General features: G+C 51.8%; 1 protein-coding gene across 2 annotated transcripts in view; it reads right to left on the bottom strand.

The window, feature by feature from the left end:
• The window catches only part of POU2F3 (POU class 2 homeobox 3), a gene marked incomplete at both ends in the record, with an annotated part of 87115 nt that extends 70932 nt beyond the window's left edge, over positions 1-16183 (bottom strand). For both annotated transcript variants that reach the window (XM_080718820.1, XM_080718819.1), the window contains 2 exons: positions 8570-8644; positions 16156-16183. In XM_080718820.1, coding sequence (XP_080574946.1) covers positions 8570-8644; positions 16156-16183 — 103 coding nt within the window. The remainder of the gene's footprint in view (positions 1-8569; positions 8645-16155) is intronic.
• Positions 16184-24640: the final 8457 nt, after the last annotated feature.

Here is a 24640-nt window from a genome sequence, read left to right on the forward strand (position 1 = left end):
GGACAAACCCCCCACTGGGGGCTTTGCTGGAATCCACAGCAGGCAGGTGGGGTATTGGGGCCAGACCTGCTAGGTTGCCAGCCGCTTGCTGGCACCACCACTCCAGCAAACCTGGACTGGGCACACCCAGGCAAGGCCAACCACTGGTTTTTCCAGGCTGGGCTAACCCAAGGAGAGAAGGAGAGGCTCGGTGGCTGTGAGTGGGGGTAGTTCTGGAGTCTGGGGGGGCACAGTGAAGCCCCCAGAGGTGGTGGCAGGAGAGGGGGACCCTAGGGGACCTTGGTGGTGCCCACAGTAGAAGATAAAAGGCACTGTAAGGAGGCTGTATGGAAAACGCCATGCAAATGAACTCCTATGATTGTTTGAGTCAACAAGAGCACGGTGCTTTTTGGGAGATGCCTGCAGCTCCATTTCCCATGCTCTGAGCTTGTCACAAAGGCCAGGCCTGCCCTACCCCAGTGTCCCGGGGCCCTGCTACCCCAGGAGCTCTCCCCAATGAGCTCCCAGGTCCACAGAGCACGCTGGCGGACACTCTGAACTGCTGGCAGGCTGTGGGGCCTAAACATGAAATCCAGCCACTTGAGGGCTCTGCTGGGCTCCAACTCTGCCCTGCTGTTCACTGGGAAGAAAGGCATGAGCTCCTGCAGCTACCTTTGAAACACTCTGCTCTGAACAGGCTGCTGTCCCAGCAAACCAAAGGCTCTGGGGGGTAGGGATGAGAGGGGAGCTGAGTATTGCCTGGAGTGGGCAGCCTGGACATGCCCTTCCATGGGGCAAGGGTAGAAATCTGAAAGTCCATCTTCTATCTGTCCAGTGCCTCTGTAGTTCCACATTCTCTGGAGGACCCAAGGCTGCCTTTGAAAGAGTCCTGTCCTGTCCACCAGACAGACAGACTGTAGGTATACCCCTAGCCCAGGGGTTGAGGTGGGGTTTTCGGGAATGTGAGTCTGTGTTCAGCCCTTGGAGCGTGGCAGACAGACTGTAACTGCATTTCAGTTCCTGGCTTTGGGCTGCTCCTGAAGCCCCTAAGACTTACTCTAGCTTGGTCGCTCACCTCTCTTTAAATTCTTTGTGCACATGCTCAGTACCTCCCCACAGCAGGTGCTCCTGGAGCTAATTGTTTCTTGAGGAGGAGGTGGACCCAAAGCCCCAGAAGCATTTACTGCTTGGAGCAGCAATGGGGGCTGCAATTTGGGGTGCCTTCGAGAAGGGCCTGAGCCTAGGAAGCTGCAGTGGCCCCAGTCTCAGTGCCTCATCTTCAACCATGCCAACCAAGAACCTGCTGGAACCTCCCTTCCCTGCCGGGCCCATCATACCCATATCATCTCTAGAGCAGGAGAGGAATGCCAAGAAGACACAGAAGATGTGCCCAGTGCCACAGGTAGCCATTGTTCATGGGATGTCAGAGGAAAATGCAAAGACAAGCTCCTGCAGGCCCTCAAAAATGTGGCCTGGTCTAAGAACTGCTTGTTAAGCTCCAGGATCAGATACAGACAAACCCGAGTGAGAATGGCGCACCAATCACACAACCAGGAGGTCTTCCTGTTGGATTGCATGCTGCGTAAAGTGCCTGGTGGATATGAGCTCCGTATCACACACAGTAGGACAGGGTGCTGGTCTGTGATTATTGGGAAATGAAACCAGTTGGTTATCTCCCTGAGACTGAGCCAGGGATGGCCATTGAGGAAGCAACGGAAACCCCAGTGGTCAAGGATGGTACATGGACTCCCTCATGGCTCCTTTACTTTTGCTCCCTTTTAGGTTGGAGGGAAAGGCAGTCCAACACCTTCTAGAGGGCAGCTGGGGTTGTGGGCACCATTTCTTTAAAGAGATATCCTAGAGGACCTGGAACTGTGGTGCATTCCTAGAATTTCAGTACTCCGGAGGCTGAGAAAGGAGGACCACGTGTACAAGGCCAGCCTTAGTAACTTAGCAAGACCCTCAGTGATTTAGGGAGATTCTGTTTCAAAATAAAACATAAAGAAGGACTGGGGGTGTAGCTTGGAGACAGAATGCCCCTGGGTTCGATCCCTAGTACCACATATAAAAAGAGACTTCTTTTTAAAATTTATCTTATTTATTTATTTAGTGTGTGTGTGTGCGTGCGTGTGTGCGTGCGTGTGTGCGTGCGTGTGTGCGTGCGTGTGTGCGTGCGTGTGTGCGTGTGTGTGTGTGTGTGTGTGTGTGTTTTACTGGGGTTGGAACCAAGGGACACTCTATCTCTGAGCTACACCCCCAGCCATATTTTATTTATTTATTTATTTATTTATTTATTTTGGTGGTACTGAAGTTCCTGGAAACCCTTCTACCTCCAGGCTACACTCCCAGACCTATTTTTTTCTATTTTTATTTGGAAACAGGGTCTCTTAAGCCAGCAAGCCTGGCTTCGAACCTACGAGATCCTCCTGTCTCCGCCTCCCAAGTGCGGGTATTACAAGCGTGTGCCACAGCCATATTTTATTTTATTTTATTTTTATTTTTCTATGGGTCTGGGGATGGAACCAAGGGCATTCAACCTCCTAGCTACAACCCCTGCCCTATTTTTTATTCTTTATTTTGAAACAGGCTCTCACTAAGTTGCAAAGGGCCTCACTAAGTAGCTGAGGCTGTCTGTGAACTGTGATCCTCTGGTCTCAGCCTCCCGAATGCTGGGATTACAAGTGTGCACCACCACGCCCAGCTCATATGTTATTTTTTACTTGGAAACAGGGTCTCACTAAGTTGCAGGTGGCCTCAGTAAGTTGATGAGGCTGGCCGCAAACCTACAATCCTCCTATCTCAGACTCCCAAATATTGGGATTACGGGGTATACCACCACCGCTGGTTTACAGAAAGACTTGAGAGGAAGAGAGAATGGCTTGGAGCAAGGCAGCCCAGCCAGCACAGCCTGTCAGAACAGTATTAACTTCTCCCATCGACCTGCAGGCCAGGAACCTGTGCATGAGAAGGCACCTGGGGCTGGAAGTCCTGGCTCAGGTGTATCTACCCAGCTAAAGTTCTGAGCACTGAAGACATGATTCCTGGGTCCGAGGCCCACTCTCCTGAGACTCTGACACACAGAGCCACAGTCTGAGCCTGGGTGGTGAATCTTTGCCCTTTAATTTCCCTGCCACAGAAACTGGACACAAGGCAAGATGGAAACCATCCTGATTTTAGCAGGCCAGAACAAGAGGCATGGACTTATGCTGAAACTTGAGAGTCTTAGGTGAGAGATAAGAAAGGACTTCCAGGCATGGGGAATAGCATCCTTTAAGAATAAGTACCCTCAGCATACACCTGTAATCCCAGCAACTCAGGAGGCTGAAGCAGGACTACAAAAAATGGAAGAAAAATGAGGAAAATTCAATCTCTAAAAAGAAAGCCGGGCATGGTGGCACATGCTTGTAATCCCAGTACTTGAGAGGCCGAGACAGGAGGACTGTGCAGGTTCAAAGCCAGGTTCTGCTGCTTAGTGAGGCTCTCAGAAACTTAGTGAGACCTGTTTCCAAATAAAACATAAAATAGGTCTGGGAGTGTAGCCCAGAGGTAGAAGGCCCCTGAGTTCCACCCACAGTAACACACACACACACACACACACACACACACACACACACACTCTTCAAGGATGGTTTTGGAATGTTTCTAAAAGATGAGAGAGGCCTGGACAGATGTCCTCTTGGTTGCAATCCTCAGTTTATTTTCTTGGGAACTAGGAAGAATAGAGACCCAGGATGAACTGACCTTTGACTGGGGGAGGGAGTTCAGCTGCAGGTTAGGCGGTGAGATTGGGGCCTGATGGTGGTCATTTTACCTTACAGATGGGACAGTTGAGGCCAGGAAAGGGCACTAAGGAGAGATGAGTGACAGAATCCAGACCCTTCCCTTGCCTCAGTGTCCCCTTTCTTCTGGAATGCCCTCCTGGAGTCCTTTCTTCCCAGATCTCTGCACAGGCACTACTCCATGGCCACCTGGGCCTGCGATGGGGGCAGGGCCAGGACCTTGACAGCTGGTTCAGGAGAGAGAGGAGGGAAAAGACCTCACAGCGCACCAAAGTGAGGGCACCGAGGCCAGCCTTTTCCCTCTCCTCCCCAAGTGCTCCTGCTCCACACAGGACGTGTGCTTCTTGGACTAGGTCAGTCTACGGGGATGTGGGGAGGCATTGTGCTCCCCTCTAGCTCTGCCGTGCCACCTCTAGCCCCAGTATTCGGGAGCTGAGACAAGAGAATCTTGGGCCAGCCCTGGTAACTTAGGGAGCTCCTCAGAAATTTAGACCCTGTTTCAAAATAAAGAGGGCCTGGATCTTTCCTGCTGCCATTCTTAGGTAGAAAATCACTGGAAAGATCCAGGCTCCAGTCTGTCATCTGCTAGGTAAGGGAACTTGGAAAAAAGCAGCTTCCACCCTTTCCCCTTGCCAGCCTCAGTGTCCACTCCTGCAAAGCCCTGGGCTCACCTCCTGGACTCAAAGGCCTGGACTCATAGGCATGCTGAGTCTGAGGATACCCTTGCAGCTATCCACGTGACCATGGATTTCTGCATCGAGGGGACTCTTTCTCTTCTTTTCTGAGCCCTGATGCATAGTGGTGCTTCAGACCCGGAGGCAGGAGGGGAAGACCTGTGTCACCTGCAGGGCCTCAGCTAGGTCTCTGGGACTGCAAGCTAAGTCAGAGAAGAGGCTCAGCACCCACGGGAGCAACATAGCTGGAGGCCTTGGAGGGGGAATACTGAGAGGGAAACTGCAAGAAGGGAATAAACAGGGAGGGCCAGGCACACATGAACACACACCTGCAAATAGAGAGAGCAAGTTCTGAAAACAGAGCCTTGCACGTGGATTTTACAAGTTCAGCCTTTACAGGCAACCAAGTCTAAACCCCTCCTTCATAGGAAAGAAAAGAAAGATCCACATGGGAATCACTTGCCAAATAACAGCCAGGACACTTGTGGCAGAGCCAAGAACCTGGCGGAGTCGCAGTGGCCCCAGCTAGACTCCTGGCGAGGCGCTGCGGTCCTGCACACAGTCCTCGCTCCTCACTCTCGGCCCAGGTCTCCTCCTCAGAGGATGCCATGCCCTGTCTCAGAGCAAAACTGTAAGTGTGCCCTGCTGCCTGCCTGGATGCAGCGGAGGCCCCTCAGGTGACGGGTCTTCCCTTCTGCTTTCCTCTGTGTGTTTGAGGAAAAATCCCAGGCTCACCTGCCTGGGTGTTTGGAGGCCATCAATTACAGCCTGGGGGCTTTTGAAATGTGAGCAAGGCTATATTCTTTTCAAGCACTTAAGGGAGAACAGAAAAATATTATCAAACTCAAGGGCTATTTACAGGTGGGTAGGAAATAGGAGGGACCAGAAAGCTCATAGTTCAGTAACTAAAAAAGAGCTTGGCTTGGGTTTCAGGGGCATTCTTACCTCTGGGGTACATTTCTGGCCCTATTTGACCTTTTATTTTGAAACAGGGCCTCAAACCTGAGATCCTCTAGTATATAGCCTCCCAAGTACTGGGAATATAGACGTGTGCCACCATGCCCAGCCAATTTTTTCTCTTCTCTTTTGGAGGAAATGAAAGGATAGGCTGCCCAGCCAGGTCCCCACCAACTGGGAGGTCTGCGTGGGGCTTGGGAATGAGCCCCTTGGCATTTCTGGACAGTGTGTGGGGGTGGGGAGTAGGGATCTACAACCTTCCCTAGCTCCCACCCCACTTGCCCCGTAGGGATTTCACAGAACACCAAGGGTGCTCTCTGGGCCAGGACTTTCTAGGTCATCTTTGTTTATAGTTTCTTTAAAACCCAGAGACAAACCACCTATTAATTCACACTGGGAAGGAGAAGGTGTCTTTTAAAAATTCAAAGGAAGCCATTAACTCAAGTTGGTAACCATTGTAACTCATAATGAGCTCCCCTCTGTTTAAAAAAAAAGAAAAAATGAGTCAGAATGACTTTCCAGGAAGTTTGGTTACTTTAATTAGCTACTTCTTTTTTCTTGCCCTTAAAAGCAAGCAGTAATTTGAGGATCACCTAGGCGCTGATGCTACGAGCCAGCAACTGAGCAAGAGGGGAAGTGCTGGACAGCACAGAGCTACGCCTGGCGGTCTTCCTGCAGTTGAAGGACCCACCTGATTGAACAGTGACACCCACCTCTGGGGCTGATCACTTGTTCTGGGTGAAGGGAGAGGAGGTCCTGGCCACTGTGGCCCATGAGCACTGGTCAGCCATGCCCATCCTCAGAACCTTAATGACGCCATCGGAAGTGAGGACGGCCATGGCCTCCTGCCCCAGTCCCTGCCTGCAGGGTTCCGACATCATCTCAAGTAACTCTTAACCCTCTCTCTAGACATTAGTTTTCTCTCTTTACGGAAGAGACGAGCACAAATGATGTGGTTGTGGAGCCAATAAGTGGTGGAGTTGCTAATTTTGCCCCAAGTCAATATCCATACTCTTCAAAGGTCACTGTTCCTCCATCCCAGTGAAGCAAGGTGGCTGGCAAACTGGCAGCATCCCTGAATGACTGACGGTCCCAGCCCATGACCTGCTCGGCACATAGCTCCCACAGTCCCAGACAGGAGGCTGGAACTTGCTCAGATTGTCTAATCCATCAGTCTTTGTAACCTCCTCCAGGATAGGCCCATTGCCTGCTGGGTGCCTTTCCTGGCTCACCTCTAGGGGTTCTGTGTGGTCATTCTCACTCCCAGCACTGTCGCCTGGCCCGCTTAGGATAACCGAGGACAACGTGCCAATGCCAGTATTCAGTGTGGCCTTCCCCACACAGACCCTCACTTAGCTGTGTCCCGGGCACAGCGTTGACTCTGGCCAGCCTGCTCTCAGGAAAGGCCAACCCAGCTTCTCCCAGACTGTGGCTCCTGGTCTCTGTTTTCTCTAGGGAAAAATTTGAGTGTGGGCACTTTACCCTCCATGCTCTGGTCAACCTGATCTCAGGTTCTTGCAATGAAAGACACTTCTCTCCTCACCTGGGGAGAACAAGTGCCTTCCTCCATAGGCCTTAATAAAACGTACTCAGCTAATAAACCAATTGAAAATTAGATGAAACTGACCAACACGCTCCTTAATCCAGCTGTTCTTCCAAAACTCAAAATATAGACTATAGGTACAGTCTGTATAAAGCCACATGGGTAGACAATAGAAAGACTATGGCTCTATGCACTAGACACTGTTTCAATATTAAATTGGGGAGCAAAAACGTTTGTGACAAATGCATCCTACAACTGAACTCCCAAGCCTCCCAACTATCTTGTCCCCGGCCCCCCGCCCTTTTTTTGCAGTTCTAGGGATGGAACCCAGGGGCAATCGACCTCCGATATACACCCCCTGCCCTGCCTTATTTTTTATTCTTTATTTTGAAACAGGGTCTCATTAAGTTGTGGAGTGCCTCACTAAGTAGCTGAGGTTGTCCACAAACCGTGATCCTCCTGTCTCAGCCTCTCAAATGCTGGGATTACAAGCGTGCGCCACCACGCTCGGCCCCCTTTCTTTTTAGTCTCAAGAATGGAACTAGTGTGTTGCAGAAGACATGGAAAATATTTTAGCTCTAGGGGACATTGATTCTCTTCTGCTTTTAATTTCTATGTGTCTAATGATCCAGATGAAAGGCTAATTGAAGTCTTGTTGGGATGTTATTAAAATTGTGTAAGCCAGGTGCAGTGGCACATGCCTGTCATCCCTGTTCTTGGGAGGTTGAGACCAGAGATAGCAGGTTTGAGGCTTGCCTTAGCAACTTAACAAAACTCTCAGCAACTTAGTGAGACCCTGTCTCAAAATAAAAAGAAAAATATTTTTAAGGGGCGTAGCTCAGAAGTAGAATGCGCCTGGGTTCAATCTCCAATGTTCTCCCTGCCAAAAAATTAATTCAGTGTTAAAATTTTTATTTATCTTTCTTAAAGTCCTTTTCAATTGTATGGAGTTTTCAAACTGAGGCTTGTGCTATAAAGTTGAGAAGACAGAGCTATGAAACTTTCTTTTCCCTTCTTTTCCATCTCATTTCTCTTCTTCACAAAGCAAAGTCATCTCTAGGCACCAAGCCTTCCTCTCTGAGCCTACTGATCACCCTCCCACACACACACACACATGATTTGGAAGGGCAATATTTGTGCCATGGCCTTTTGGGTTAGTTCTTTAAGAAGGACTGCTGAGAAATCTGGAGCTCAAAGACTTGGATCCCAGCTACCAAAATCAGGTTCTGCCTCCTGTCAGTCAGCAGCAGCTTGTAACATAGCCTGCTGCTTCTAGGGGTACTGAAATGGTACCCAGTGATTCACAGGGCTGAGGATGTAGCTCAGTGGGGAGGCCCTGAGTTTGAGCCCCAGCACTGCAAAAGTGAATCACCTCCCTAACTTTTTGTCCTTAGAAATGTTTCCTGGCCCAGTTCCAGAGCTTTCTTCCTTCAAGACCAGTATCTACTATTCCAAAGCTCCAGGGTCAGATCTCGTTTCCGGAGAATGCTCCCAGCTCCTCAGACCTGGCTTTTGGGTCTAGCTGTTGGAAAGGCTGCACAGGAACAGACGCCACACTGCCAGGAAGTTCCCAGTCATCTCCTTGTTCCTAGTCCTCCCACTCCATCCCCATCCCCCAGAGGAGAGACCTCCCTTACCTGGCTCCACCTGGCTGAGGGTGCCCCGAGCCTCTGTGGGTGTGGGATCTGCCACATCCCCATTCATCTTGATATCTGCAGGGAAAACACGATGTTAATAACAGGTCACAATTTTTCCTCCTGTGACATATGTGGCTTTAACTCAACAGCAGAGATGAATGTGTAATTACAACAACCATCAGACTTTCAAATTCCTGATTCCCGAACATACGACCATTAGAATATTCATAAGCCTGGGGGCCCAGATCCCCTCCCCCGGCCTGCCTCATCTCTCTGGCTTTCTTTCCTTTTCTCCACTGCTACTGCAGGGTCCCTCACCTTCTGCCTCATTCATTGTTCCTTCCTCCTGTCACCTAGACTCCATGGTAAACATTTAACAAGGAGTGGGGCGCTGGGGAGGGGGGAGCCCTTCCCATCGCCAGCCTCAGATTGCTCTGGGATTTGGAGGCTTTATTTCTTTAAGGTAGCATCAGGAATATCTCTCCTCCCCTCCCTCTCTTGGCCCTTTTCTCCTTTCCTCTCCAGTTCCTGCCTCCGTTCTCTTTCTGGTTCTCAGAGGACAGTGCACTGTCTGGGAGCAAACCTGTGTAGCTCTCCCAGGAAACCCTCTCCTTGGGGAATCCTTACCTTCTCTCCTACTCTTTCCACGTGCTCAGTGAAAAAAGGGTGAAAAGCATCCCCACACAGGACCCCAGGGCAGCCCCCAGCATGCTGGCTGGTCTGGACTCTCTGCCCTGCTTCCTTTCAATAAATTAAACATTTACCCATAACAGACAGGTGGTACCCCCTACGAGGCCCCTAAGTCTCCTCCCGGGTCAGCAGAGGGAAGGAGAAAGGCAAGTTGAACCAACTCCCTCAGTTCTCTCCTTATTAAACCACCCAATACTGAACCTGTTAAAGACAGAAGAATATTTTATTCAAATCATGTTGGCTGCCCCCTTCACCCCATCCTCTTCTCTGGGCCAGCACTTTAACTCTTTTAAACCAGGTAAACTCTTGGTGAGCAATTTGCATACTGTGTTCCCCAGCCAATCCCAATCAAGGATGCAGCCTCAATTTGCATCAGATAATCAGGCAGTTGGCCCCATGGATGCCTGAGGTCTGGAGATGAAGAAGATGAGGGAAGAGTGGCCTCAGCCCCCGGAAAGGAGGGGAGAAAGCTCCGTCCCTTAAGGGCACTGATGTGCATGGCTCTGGCAGGGATTTACACCTCCTGGGTATTGTCATTGTGGTGTCAAGCAGGAGAGAGATGGGGAGCCCAGAAACTCGGAGCCCTTAGAATGCCCAGGAAGCAGGGGAGGGAGCGATGTGACTCTAGGAGTCACAGTGGCTTGAGGAGTTTTATGAGTACTGCCGATCAAATGGAGATTCTTTGGTAGACACCTGGAGCTCTATGGAACCACCATTCTCCAGTGCACGGTGCAAGTTCTAGGAATCTCCCTGCAACTATACAACCCATCCCTCCTGGGCACTGTATCAGGGCTTTTCTTGAGCCCAACTTCAATTTCTGCTCTGACAGGGAAATGGGACTCACTGAGTCCCACTTAGGAACAGTTACACTGGGAGCTCAGCATCACCTAATAGACCTGTGGTTGGCTCATACTGCACCCCAGGTATTCTTCAAACATACTGAGAGAAGCCCCACAGACTTGTAGGGAGGCACAGGGCAGAAGTTCTTCCCTGTGCTGGTTTTAACCTGCTTCAATAGAGCTGAGGAGAATTCAGAACATAGGTGTTGGCATTAGACAAATCTGGGTTTAATCCCAGTGTCATCACTAACTGACTGGTAGACCCTAGCCACGTACATGAACATGACATTTCTCACCTAAACAAAAGAAAAGAGGCCCATGCCTGTGATCCCAGTTCTTGGGAGGCTGAGTAAGGTTGCAGGTTCGAAGCCAGACTCAACACTTAGTGAGACTTTCAGCAACTTAGTAAGACCTCATTTCAAAATAAAATGTAAAAAGGGCTGCAGGTGTAGCTCAGAGGTAGAATGTCCAAGGTTCAATCCCTAGTACCACAAAAATGCATAAGGATAAAAAGGGGGAATAATGAAAATATCCTCCCAGGGTTGCTGTTAGAATTAAATGAAATAATGAATGAGAACTAAGTAAAAAAAAAAACTAGTAAATGAACCAATTAGACACAGGCATAGATTAGACCCTCCCTTTGGCCTCCTTGCCAAGCCCCTGCCCCACCCCCAGTACCATGGACAGCTTTGTTTTCCCATCTTAGCCCCATAGCAATTTTTCCTGTATACAGAAATCCATTAGCATTCCCCAGATTCTGCCTTCATAGGAAAAGTGCTCATGGGAACAGGAAAAGGTCCTGTGAAGCTGGGATGAGGACCAGAATCAATCAATTTCAAGCTCCTGATGTTTGTTTATTTAATTTATTTATTTTTATAGTACTGGGGATTGAACCCAGGGGCATTCTACCTCTGAGCTACACATCCAGCTCTATTTATTTATTTATTTATTTATTTATTTATTTATTTATTTATTATTTTGTGGTAGTGGGGATGGAACCCAGGGGCATTCTACCTCCAAGCTATACCCCTAGCCTGATTTTTTAAAAATTCTTTTTATTTTGAAACAGTATCTCACTTAGTTGCAAAAGGCCTCACTAAATAACCGAGGCTGTCCACAAACCCTGATCATCCTCTCAGCCTCCCAAATGCTGGGATTGCAAGTGTGAGCCACCATGCTTGGCTTTACTCTTTATTTTGAAACAGGGTCTGACTAAGTTGCAGAGGGCCTCAGTAAGTAGCTGAGGCTGGCTGTGAACCTGGGATCCTCCTGTCTCAGTCTTACTGGGATTACAAATATGTGCATCACCACTGCCGGCTCTCCTGATGTTTAAAAAGAGAATTCCTCAAACCAGATGTGGTGGTACATGCCTGTAACTCCCAGTACTTGGAAGGCTGAGATAGGAGGATCCTAGGTTCAAAGCCAGCCTCAGCAACTTAGTGAGACCCTGTTTCATAGGATAAAAAATAAAATAGGGCTGTGGTGTAGTTTGGAAGTAGAGTGCCCCTGGGTTCAATCCCCAGCACACACACACACACACACACACACACCACATGGGTAATTCTTTGAGCAAAGCCATAATTTTATGCCTGCCATCCAAACTTTGTTCCAACACCCAGCCCTGCATCACCTTTAAGTATGCCTGGAATCCATCTCCTTCATCCTTTCAATTAGCATGCCATTTTTCTTAATTATGGCTAAAGGTCACTTTCAAAGGCATCAAAGACCCCCCACACTGTCCAACCTTGCAACACCGAGCATGCCCCTTCAGGTGAGACAGGGATATTGAGCTTGCATGGAGGGAAAGGGCGAGAAGACCTGTGAAATCTTCAGTCCTGCGGGATGCTAAGATGCCCAGAACCTGTTCCTGCTAGGTAGGAGGCTGAGGCTGATGGGTGGGACGAGCGCTTGGGTCTCAGCCTAAAAATGGGCCAACACCGAAACTCGCCTGGACACTTAACCCTTCACCTGTCAAACAGCACTTGCCAGCATGAGTGATGGAGGTGTGGGGTGGGGCTGGGCTTCTCTGTGTTCTTATCTCATCCCTACTGAGTAGGCTCCCTGCCATCCCTCCCTTCCCTGGGGAGGCTCAGCTGTGCTTCCAAGAGCCCAGATACCAGGTGTAGACCCTTACCTGCCTTGCCTCACGGGCACCATGGTGCCCAAGGCTTCTGTGTCCTCCCAGGGCCTTGGCAGGACCCAGGAGCAGCCCCTCCTTGAACAGGTGTGAACACAGGAGGAAAGGGCCGCAGGGGTAGCATTTCCCCTGGGCTGGGGGCTGAGGTGCCTGGGACCTTATGGGTCTGTGCCACTCAGGGAAAGCCGGGTCCCACTCCTTCTCTTCTAGTGTCCATCTTCATAGTTTTGGAGGGGACTGGACTTCCTTCCTAGGTCCCCCCTCTATGTTGGTGCACTTTTACCAGCCGAACATCAGGGACCTGCCAGACCCTCTTCTGAGCTAGGCAAGGTTCCAGCTCTTCCTTGGGGGAAACTTCTCTGTCTCTTCTTTTCCCTCCCACAATCAGGCCTTCCAACCCAAATGCTAGTCCTGAGCTTTCACTGGCATGGGACACGCCACCCCCTCTTTCCCAACCCAGGTGGGGAACAGCTTATATGAGGGTACAGAGAATGAGGTGCCCCGAGGCCAATCAGGTGTCCTTCCCCTGGCTGGCTGTACCAAGTTTCCCGGCCTTTCCCCCTTCCATGGCTAGCTGGCTGACTGTGTTGTCCCCTCTGCCTGTGTCTGGTCTGAGAGCAGGGGCCCCTCCTTGGCTGGCTATCTGGGCCCTCCCTGTGTCTGGCAGCCTCCTGCCTGCTCAGGCCGCCTTGCTTCCATGTGAGAGACACTGCAGAGTACAAAGCGCCGAGGCTCAGGGCGGACCTGACTCACAGCTTGTATCAGCACAGGAAGATGGTACTGACTCAGGGCCGCAGAGCTAGGAGGCCGTCTGCACAGGGGACTCGGGAGCAAGACTCTGCCCTACTTTGTGTCTCCTATTTTGCCTCCTTCCCTCCATCCAAATTATCCCAGGAAATCAAATGAGGCATCTTCAGTGGCCTGGGACTGGTTGTTAAGGAGCAACAGGATATGGGATTACTGTGTGGTCTCTCAAGTTCCCACAAAGAGGATCCTAAAGCAAGGGACCCAAGAGGCGCCCATAATATGAAACCACACCCAGGTTAAGAGGGGTGCTCTCCCACAGCAGGGCCCACCCTGACAGGCCCTATGAATAAGACCTTGAGCTGGAGAGCTCACAGAGAGGACCCAGTAAGACAGCCTCCGAACTGAGAGACCCCTTGGAGGTACCACTGAAGGGGGATGACAACACAGCGGGCCACGGCTGAGAAACCCCAGTTGAAGGGAGAGTGACCGAAGAAACAGTGAAGCCAGGTTCAGTGGCATGCACCTGCAATCCCAGAACTTGGAGGCTGAGACAGAAGGGTTGCAGGTTCAAGACCAGCCTCAGCAACTTAGTAAGATTCTGTTTCAAAATAAAGAATAAGAGCCAGGCATGGTGGTGCATGTTTATAATCCCAGTACATGGGACGCTGAGCCAGGAGGATCTGGGTTTGTGGCCAGCCTCAGCTACTTAAGTGAGGCACTTCACAACTTAGTGAGACGCTGTTTCAAAATAAAGAATAAAATGCCAGGTGTGGTGGCACAGCATTTAGGAGGCTGAGACCGGAGGATCGCGGTTCGTGGACAGTCTCAGCTAGTTCACTAACTAGGCCCTCCACAACAAAGTGAGACCCTGTTTCAAAAAATAAAGAATAAAAAATAGGGCAGGGAGTGTAGCTCGGAGGTTGAATGACCCTGGGTTCCATCCCGAGACCCGCAAAATAATAATAATAATAATAATAATAATAATAATAATAATAATAAATTAAATAAATAAATAAAAAATCAGGCTGGAGGTATAGCTCAAAGGTAGAATGCCCCAGCACCACACACACCAAAAAAAAAAAAAAAAAGAATAAAAATAAGGCTGGGGGTATAATTTGGAGGTAGAATGCCCCTGAGTTCAATTCCCAGTAGTATAAGAAAAGAGGAGAGAGAGAGAAGATTTAAAAGACCTGGAGGTATAGTATGGGGGTAGAACGTCTCTGGGTTTAATTTCCAGTACCAAAAAGTTTTTAACTGGGTGTGGCAGACACCCAGTTGTAACCTGGTATTTAGGAGGCTGGAACAGGAGGATTGCAGGTTAGAGACCTCAGCAATTCAGTGAGGCCTTCAACAGCTTAGCAGGACCATGTTTCAAAATAAAACATAAAATTGGGCTGGGAGTGTAGCTCAGAGGTAGAATGTCCCTATGTTAAATCCTTAGTATCACAAAAGAAACAGGCAACAGGTAAACACGGAGAGGTGAACTGGGTATCTACCAAGCCCTAAGGCCCTTGGTGTCTGGCCTCCCTGCCCACTGCGGGTGTGGGTGAAGACCTTGTCTGAGAAGCTTCAGCTCAGAGCAGAGTGGGTTCCAGAGGAAGCCACAGAGCTTGGCTTTCCCTTCCCAACTTCACCTCCTCTCCTGTCTACAAGACCCCTCAGCCCAGGTGGCTTCCCTGCCAGGTTCCTGCGGTCCCACAATTCCCACTTCCCTAGAGCTTCCTGCAGATGGAGGTAGAAAGCCCAGGAAGTCCCTGATCTTGGTCTTAAAGAACTCCCTACCTCCTCTTGCTCCCATTGGAACAGACCTTTTGGACAGGAGTGAAGGAATGGGGCACCTACCTGTCCAGGGGCTGCGTTCCCTAGTGCCATGTTGGTGCCACAGTCTGGAAGCCGACTTTTCCAGACACTGGAGGGCACCCACGCGATGCCTCCCCGGCCTCCCCTAGCCCTTCCTGGCACATCCCAGCAGCCGCTCAGTGTCAGCACCTCTCTGCCAGCCATGTTTAAGGAGCACACTCCATGTTTAAGGAAGAACACCACAGGTCTCCTGGGTACCCACTGCTGCTTGAGTCCAGGGTTGGCAAACCAGAATGGCCTGAGCCTCCAGCTGGCTATTTCATAGGGGGACCAGGAGAATTGGCCCCACCACCACCTCCTCCCACTACTCTTCCAGGAAGGAGAACAAGCAACCTAATTCCCTCAGCAACTCTGGAACACTAAGTCAAGCTCACTCAGTCCTGCCCACTTTGAGAGGCAAGGTGCTGGGCTTGAAGTGGCCAAGTCAGGTCTCTGCTCCGGCCCTCAAGCAGCCCACCTCATCCTCACCGCCAAGCCCAGCTGGTGGCCGAGAAGCCCCCTGTGGGAGGAGGGACGGGCTGGATGAGGGTCCCTGGGTTATTCTGTCAGAAGACATGGCTTCAGGCCATGCGCTCCCGCCTTCCGGCCCTCAAGAAAGGTGACAGACATGGACCCGGATGATGTGATGTCACTGCCCCCTCTGGGACACAGGCCCACCACACACTGAGCCTAGAGCACCGGGAAGTCCACGGAGCGTGAGTGGGCACACCTCCCACAGGTACAGACACACCTGGACTGCTGGGCAGGTAGCTTCAGTCCCCAACACACAGGGAGATGGGTGAGACATCTTCAGACACACAGGGACACACTCGCCCTAATCAGTACACGTGGGCGCGGCACCTGCCCCAGGTGTGCCTCTGAGTGCCCCCACTGTTCCTCAGCCCCCCCACAGATGCCCACTTTGCCTTCATTTCTAATGGGCACCGGGGCGCTGAACACGCAGCGTGTGGATACACGTACTTTCCCCACACATGCACTCCCAGGTCCACGCCCCCGGCGAGGGAGCGAACCGCCCACCTCCTGCCACCTCATGGGACTAGGCAGTTCCACACACCCAGGACCGCGGGGGCTGCGTCTGGGGCTTCAGGAGCCCGGCCCCCCGCCCGCTCCTTTCCAGGGTTCCTTGTCCCAGACTCCCTCCCGGTAGTTCCTCAGACACCGCCCGCTCCCGCCCCAGGACGACCCGCTATCCACACCGCCCTCTCCTGGCCTCTGGGGAATGAGCCCCCAGCCCCGCCACCCCGCGACGTCCCGCGCCCTCAGCCCTGTCCCGCACATTGACAACTGTCAGAACTACGCTCTACGCCCCTCACCTGTGTGCATGGGCTCCAGATTCACCATCCTGCCCCAGCTGGGGCCAAAGCCAGCGCTCCCCCAGGTCCCTCGCGTCTGCCCCAGCCGGGCCCCCGGGGAAGCCAGGGTCTCCCTTCCGCGCCCGGCCGCGGGAGCCGCTGGAGCCGTCGCCGCCGCTGTCTCGCGCTCCGCTGCTCCCGGCCGGCAGCAGTCGGCGGGCCAGGATTGCCACACTCCCCAGGTGAGCACGCGGCGCGGGGCGGGGGCCGCTGGCCACGCCCCTGGCAGGGCCCCCGCGCCTGGCCCCGGGCCCATGCAAAGCAGCGATTTGCATACGGAGAGCAGGGGGCCAGAGGAGGGGGTCCGGTGCAGCCCAGGAGGCTCCCACCCTGCAGAACACCTGTCGGCCGGCCTGGCGGCCCCTCCCCACCACGCCCGCAGCTGCCCACACTCCAGGTCCACCTGGCCCTTTTTAGGAACCCTGGCTAGGTATTGGGCGGCCTGAGCTTAAGTCTGGACAAGCTCTCAGAGAGGAAGGCTGCTAGGAACCTGGAAGCCAGGAGGGCGTGCTGCAAAGAATCTGGTCTTGGAATCCTACCTCTGAACCACTTAGAGTTGAGGTTCACAGCTGCCTAGCACCGGTGGGGCTTCGTCACCTCCCTGGGCTCCTCGTCCTCATCTGTGGAGCAGGGCAGGTGGTGCTCAAGGCTGGCATGGACCTGGGGTAAGCAGGTGTCCAAGCCCCATGGCTTCCTCTAGATCTCATGGGACCTGGATGCTCCCAGCTTGTTATCACATTTTCCAGGTGAAGACCACTGTTTCTTGCCTACCATCCTTTGCCCCCGCCCCAGGTTGCTCTGAGAGATGGATGTTGAGATTTGCCAGTGCCAGGGGATTGGTGGCAGCCACCTTCCAGAATTGGAGAGTGACTTGTCCAAGGGACAGGATTTCCCAGTGACAGACAACCTGGCTGGACTCCCGTTCCAGGGCTCTTTGCCGCACCCATTGTAGACTCATTTTCAAAGATCCCGCATATCCCCCTTTATCTTTCTTTTCAGGTGCCAGGAAGTGATTCCAAGGACGAGGGACCACCTGCTCAGAAGTCCAGAAAGCTGGGTGCAGACCCTGGCCTCACCTTCCATTCCAGACAAGACGCCCTCTCAGCCTAGTGCCAAGGCCTGTTTCCTGCTCCCAGAACAGGTCCTGGGCTTTACTGCCTCCAGGCCTTGATTACAACATCTTTTCTACCTGCAATGCCCACCCCAGTAATTCCCACTATAATACCCAACACTCATTCACTTTTACTGTGTGCCTGACATGATGCTGACCAATACTTTCAAGCCACCTTTCCTGCACATAACAACCTGCAAATTGTAACCTCAGTGGTGAATTGTGTGGCCCTTTGTGACTTCCTGGTTGTTCACTGATTGGCTGCTTTCTATTACTGCCCCAGTGCCTAAAGCAGTAGCACTAGGGACCCAACAGACAGAGAGGTGTTCAGTGGGTGCTGCCATGGTCCTGCAGAAGGAGATGCCTAAGTGCTTTTTGGGGGCCATGCAAACAACCTCTCCCTTGGCAAGAAGGGAGGGCATTTTCTTTTAGTTCCTTCCCCTCCTGGTTCAGGGAAGAGATCAGCACAGGCAGGCTTCTTAGACGTGCAGTTGATCCAAAGTTCTCATCAGGATACCCTTGGCCTCTGTCCCTTCCCTCTTCTCGCTTGGTCCTTTCTGAGCTCTATTTCTTATCTACAATGGGACTCATCTGCCATCATGCTAGAAAAATGCTTGCATGACGTTTATATACTCCTGTGTACTTGAAATTTCCATATCTCGATTTGCATACTCATTTGCATGGCTATGAGCACCCAGGGTCTGGTTTCTGATCACTGTGTCTGGGACTTGTTGCACTTTTCTATGTTGCAAAGACACATTGTTTCCCCTCTGGGCTTAGTTTTCCCAAAGCTGGAGAAGCTGGTATCTGGTGGTGTCCAAGGGCCTTTGGGCACCAGCATCCTAAGATTCTGGGGGTGCAGGTAGGAGGAGATGAAGTCTGGGGGAAGAGGACCCTGAGAAACAGATCAGACCGTGGGAGTTCACAGTGGGGAGCAAAGCATTGGGTTCCAGACATGGGCTGGGTGGTGGGAAGATGGGAGGGCGGGCAACTGTGGAGGCAGTATTACCGCACGTTCACACTGTCATTCAATGAGTATTGATTATCCAGTACTCGTTACTCTTTACTCAATGAGTAGGTGCTTCCTAGATGCCAAGAACTATGTCCCAGGCTAAACACATGCCATCTTTTTTAGTTGGCACAACTTCAGAATGAAAGTACGATCGTCAGCCCCCTTTTATAGATGAGGGGACTGAGGTCTGGGAAGGTTGCCGTCGTAGACTGCAGGGCTGGGATTTAGCAGAACTGCCGAACATGAAAACTAGTGCTCCCATTCTGTTCTCCTCCTCCCTCCCCTCTGTCTGTTCTTGATAACTAGAGACCGACATATCATTCTGAGCCCCTCATATGTGGAATCCGAGGTCCCCAGCAAGAGAGACTTGCCCAGATCAGAGCTGGTGGCGGCTGAGCAGAGACCTTCTGCTCTTCCCTGCCCCTGCTTCCCCAGGTCTTAAAGCCCCGGCGGTGAGCATGTGTGGATGAGGCCAGGGGAAGGGATAGGCAATTCTACTCCCTCCTCTTCTTATTTGCTTGATAATTATTCAGTTAGATGAATCAGATTGAAAATGCAAAAGACCCCTTTATCCCCCTGGTTTCCAGCACTCACAGTCTCCATGAAACCAGCTTTTTGAGGTCTGGGCTGGAGAGGAAGTTTCCCCCCAGACCTAATAACACCATGGGTCCCTTAGTGCTGGGGAAAAGCTATGGGGAATGGAAAGATTGGAGGCCGCCTGGAAGTTAAAAAGAAACACAGGGAAGAAATCGAAAAAGAAGCGAGGACAGGAAATTTCAGTGCCTTTGGACATCAAAAGACTGATATGCAAATATAATGCAAATATAATGCAAATTACCTCTTCCTCTCTAACCCCACCCTCTTTCAACAGCTGAAGGACTTTTTCAGAGTAGCCAAAACCTTACTCCAGGTCTTTGTGGCTCTGAAATGGTGATCCAGGCTCCCTGGGTCCTACTGACATGACATCTGACCCCTGGGCTGCCAACTGGCTCAGGATCCACTTACTTGAGCATAACACCCGCTTCTCTGGCTTCAGGGACAGAGGAGTCTAGGAGTCAGGCCTCCTCTTCACAACACATGGAGAAAAGCCCTGGAGAGGGTGTTGGGTATGGAGGTGGCCCCCGCCCTCTCCCCATGACCCACATAGGAGAAGAGTGGTCATCTTGGCTGCAGGCCAACTACTCCATTTCCTGTCCTGTCAGCTGAATTGAGTTGTCAGGGCTGGGAGAAGGGCGGAGACAGAGGCTCCTGGAAGGCCACCAAGCAACAAGTCCCTTCTAGCTCCTTCTGTCTGCCAGACAGGCCTGGGGCCCAGAGAGTAGGGGTGCAGGGCGGGGGTCGCTCCCTGCCTTGGGGGAGCCAAGCAAGTGAATCCAGGCTCAGGCTTCCCCAGAGAGCACACGGAAGAAGGGCAGAGGTCTGTTTTGAATCACACTTTGGAGGAAAGCAGACAGCACTACTGCCAGGCCATGCCGCAGGGGAGGGCGGCGGTGCTCTGGGAATCAGGAGGAAGCAACTGCCTTGGGGAGTCAGGCTGCAGAGCAACAATTCCCTCTCCAGACTCCCCTAGGCCTCCCCATCTATGCACAAATTCATTGCCCATGTTGCCCATAGAATAATAATAGGTAACAATAGGAAATAATGTATATTTCACAAAAAGGCATCGTTTTAACAAATCTGTCTTCCAGCCAACCTTTTTGACCTTGAGGCCAGCATTGGGTCTGAACTGGACCTTCAACAGAGCCCTTTTCAGCCGAACCTGATGGGGCACACTTGTAATTCCAGTACTTGGGAGGCTAAGAGGAGGAATGCAGCTTTGCAGACAGCCTCAGCTACTTAGTGAGGCCCTATACAACTTAGTGAGACCTTGTTTCAAAAAAGAAAAGAAAAGAAATAAAAAATAGGGCTGGTGGTCTATCTCAGAGATAGAATATACTTGGTTTCAATCCCCAGTTCCCCTTTTTCTGGCTTTCCTGCCTGCCTCAGACCAGGTTACCTTCCCACCCACCTGCACTCAGGGCAAGGCTAGGCCCAGCGCGCCCTCTTGTGGTATTCAGGGCACATGACCCTGACTTTTGTTCCTCTACCTGTAAAACTGGAGAGGCCTTTCAGGAAGGCCAGTCTATGGTTGGGAAATCACAGCCAGGTTCAGACAAGCTGGACATATGGCCTTCTATCTTCATATTTCCGCCTTGTCTTCTAGTCCTGCTGCCCCTCAAAGGCTGTCCCTCACCACAGAACCCCAGCAGCCAGCCTGGTTTGGCTTAAACTACACAGTGATTAGAGCTCCCAGTCTTGCCAAACCGTCCAGCCTGTTGCTGGACAGCTCTGCTGGTTAACACGTCCTACCTCCCTGCTGCCTCTGGAGCTGTTGAGCTGCATCTTGCCCTGCACAGGCACAGAGGAGATCATCCATCCATCCAAAGCCATACGGAGTACCCACAGGACCCGTGCACAGGGTTGGGAGCTGGGACCATATTGGACACTGTCCCTGCCCTCAGGACTTTCACAGTGTGTTGATGCTTGTGGACCAGTGAGCAAGCAAGTCCCAAATCACGTGCGTGTGCTTTAACAGAAAAAGAGAGGTGCTGTGGGGTCCTGCAGCAGAGCATCCCGTACCCCTGGTGGCAGGTATCAGGAAGATCCTCTTCGAGGAAGGGCTGAGGTCCCAGCTAAGAGGATTGGGAGTGATACCAGCAAAGACAACAAAAGGCGGCGTATGCCAGGAGAACACGTGGAAGGCCAGGGAGCCCCAGGCAGTTTTTTTTGCGGGGGGCAAAGAACAAGAGGTGGGAAAGCCTGAATGAACGTGTGGGGTGAGGCCGCCTGCAGTACAGCGGGTCTGCCCCCACCTGGACACTGGGCCTGGTCTGCTGGCTTCACTACCAGATACCTGGTGGCATCACAGCCATTGTGGCACAGGCTTGAGTGCGCAGGGCCCAGAAATTCTGGGCCAGGATGCTCTGAGGAGCCCGTGTCAGGGAGCAGGGAGGTGTGGGTGCGGCCTTTTAAGGTCATTATTAAGTGGGGAAGACTTGAATGCTCCCAGGGTGGATGAGGAAGAAGCAGAAGAGATGGAGGAAGAAAAGGGACAATTTTCCCAGAGGGGAGGGTCCTTGAGGAAGGGGAAGAGGTGGGATTTAGAGCCTCTGGGGAGCACCTCTCCCATTACAGGAGGGATGCCCACAGGTGGGAGTGGATGCAGGTCAGGGAGATGTGGTGCACCTGCTTCCAGGATTCAACCATCTCCTGTCTCAGCCTCCCAAGTACTGGGGTCACAAGCACCAGCAGTCTTGGGTTCTGCTTTGTGATGGAGAAGGAGCCAAGGGTGGGGTGTCACATCCTCCCACCTCTGCCTGCTTAAGAACCAGAACCTGCTCATAGCTTAGCATCCAAAGGCACACAGATATCCCCTGACGGGCCCACGCCACAGGCCTGCTTTGCGGACTGGGGTGCAGAAGGTGTTCTAACCATCTCTCCTTTGCTGAAGCAGAAGCCCTGAGGCTCAGACCTGTCCACAGACTGTTCCCCACTCCACCTCTGCCCTCTCACTCTCTGCCCTCTTCACCTCTGTCCTCTCCCCCTCCTCCTCCGTCCTTCCAGGTCCCCAGCTGGGCCCACTGATGTTATCAGCAGGGTCTCTGCATGAAAGAGAATCAACTTAATATACCTCTAATGATCAGGTGGCTTATTTTCAGGGGTACAGCAGACTTAGGGGAGCTGGTTCTCCTAGGGAGGAGCTAGGGCTGAAGGCGTGAGAGGAGGAAAGCAGTGTGGGAGCCCAAGGAGACTAGAGCCTGGGAAGAATGGAACCAAGGCCACCCTCGTGTTATGGGAGCAGCAGAGAGGGGCACTTAAGGCCCAGACTCCACTCTCCTTCTGCCTCCTTGGCTGCCAGCTCCTCCAATTGGCTGAAGTCAGAGGTGAGGATCCAGGGGCCAGCCTCCTGCTGCCCACAGCAGGCAAGGGGCACAGGGGAACAACCAGCCCAACTCACCTAGCCACAGGTGATATTCAGAATAAACTCTAGAATGCCACGCCACACTGTTTCTCACTGGCTAAATGGCAACCATTTTGTTTACTTATTTGGTACTGGGGAGTGAACCCAGGGGTGCTCTACCACTGAACTACACTCCCAGCCCTACTTAATTTTATTTACTCATTTTTTAAATTTTAAAACATTTTTGCGGTACTGGGGATGGTACCCAGCGACATTCTACCTCTGAGCTAAACCCCCAGCCCTATTTTTTTTATTTTGAAACAGGGTCTCACTGAGTCGCAAAGGGCCTCACTAGTAGCCGAGGCTGGTCACGAACCCAAATCCTTCTGTCTCAACCTCCCAAATGCTGTGATTACAAAACTGCACCACCATCCCTGGCTGCCCTATCTTATTTTTAGTTTTGAAACAGTTTTAAATCGCCAAGGATCTGAATATGTTGCTGAGGCTGGCCTCAAACCTGTAATCCTCCCGTCTTATTCTCCCAAGGACTGGGATTACACAGGTGCACCTCCATGCCTGGTTAAATAACACAATCTTATAGGTGAGCCACAGCTGGAAAATGATACAGAATTTCCACAAGGAACCAATGGGCCAATGTACACGAAGACGTTTTACAAAGTTTAGGGTTTACAAACCCTGAAGAGCCACAGAAAACTGACAATGGATTATGTTGCCTCTCTCGGGCCTTTTCTCGGGGCCACAGAGGCCTCCCAAGGGTTAGCAAAGCCATAGCTCCCCGTGCCCCAAATGGCTGGCCACCTACACCTGGTTTAACAAGTTCCCAGTTCTCATAACAAGATGTGCGAGAGCATGTGAGAATCCCAGGAGAGCCCTGCCAAATGGAATTGCAGTCACAGGACAGAGTGGGGATGGGCTAGGAGGGAGTTTTGCAATGTTGGGGCTGTTGCTGCCCCTGGAATGTGACCCCCTGGGAGGTATCTACTCTGTGGAGCGTCAGGCCAGCCTCAAAGTCTTGGGGAATTTTAATTCTCATCCCCATCCCGGAAGACCAGGAAGGGTCCAGGGCGAGGTGTCCACAGTGCTGGTGTCCAGAGCCCCCTCAATGCAGGCCACAGGTAGGCTAGGAGGTGTTCATCCAGGAAGCTCAGAATAACACACTCCAGGCCTTGAAAACATTTTTAAAAAACTGGTGGGGCATGGTGGTGCACACCTGTAATCCCAGTACTAGGAAGGCTGAGACAGTAAGGTTGAAGACTTGAAGCTGGCCCCAGCATCTTAGCGAGAGATGCAGGAACCTAGTAAGACCCTGTTTCAAATAAATAAAATGGGCTCGGGGTGTAGTTTGGAGGTAAAATGCCTCAGAGTGTAATGAAGCCCCTAGTCCATCTTACCCCAGTAAGTAAAGTCTGTGGAAATTCAGTAGAGAGGCCCATGGGTTGCAGATTCCACCCAAATGGGCCTCCCTAGGTTTCCCCTCCTCTCCCTGGAGCATGGTATCAAGGCCCTGAATTAGGTGGGAAGGTGAAGGAGCAAAAGGCAGCCTGCTGCTCCCCACCTCATTGCCTGGCAACACTGGAGCAGACCCTTGGATACAGGCTTACAAGCAGGTACACACACCCGAGGAGGCCACCTCCTGCTGACTCTCCACTTGACCATGGCCTAGCATGCCTGGCCACTGCCCAGGCCTCTGGCCAGCAGTGCAGCCTGTTCTAGGAATGTGGGAGGCTGGTCAAAGGGTCCCCTCAGGGCCTTGGAGGAAGGATGGAGCACCCGGCCTCTTCTCAAAAGCCCGCAGACCTTTCTGCCCCTGCCTCTACCTCACCAAGCCATTATCATCCTTCAGCTTCCACCCGCACCCGCCTCTTCCAGGAAGCCTTCCCAGTAAATGCAGCCCACAGCCCTACTTCCCCAGCTACCCGTGTCCTGCCCTGCAAATCCTCTTCCTACTGAAGATGCTCTGGAAATGAGGAGTCTTCCGGTTGTCTGCCTTGGTGGTTGCAGGTTTATAGATGAAGTTCTTGACTAAGAGTAGCCAGATTAATAACAATGGCGGGCACCTGCGATGTGACAGGCCCTTGACATGCATGAACTCACTTCAATCTTTTGACTTAAGCTCATGTTAAAATAGAGGTCCAGAGCCTCAACCCAAGACTGCACTGGATTTGAACACTGGATGTTTGGTTCCAGTCCATCTTACCTCTGGCTTGCTATAGTTTCAACTGTGTGTGTGTGTGTGTGTGTGTGTGTGTGTGTGTGTGTGTGTGTGTGTGTACGTGAGTACACGCAGTGTGGAGATAGAACCCAAGGTCTCCTCATATGTGCTAGGTGAACACCTGCTACTGGGTCACACCCCCAGCCCCTG

This window comes from Muscardinus avellanarius (genome assembly GCF_963383645.1).
Source record: "Muscardinus avellanarius genome assembly, chromosome: 1".
NCBI lineage: Eukaryota > Metazoa > Chordata > Mammalia > Rodentia > Gliridae > Muscardinus > Muscardinus avellanarius.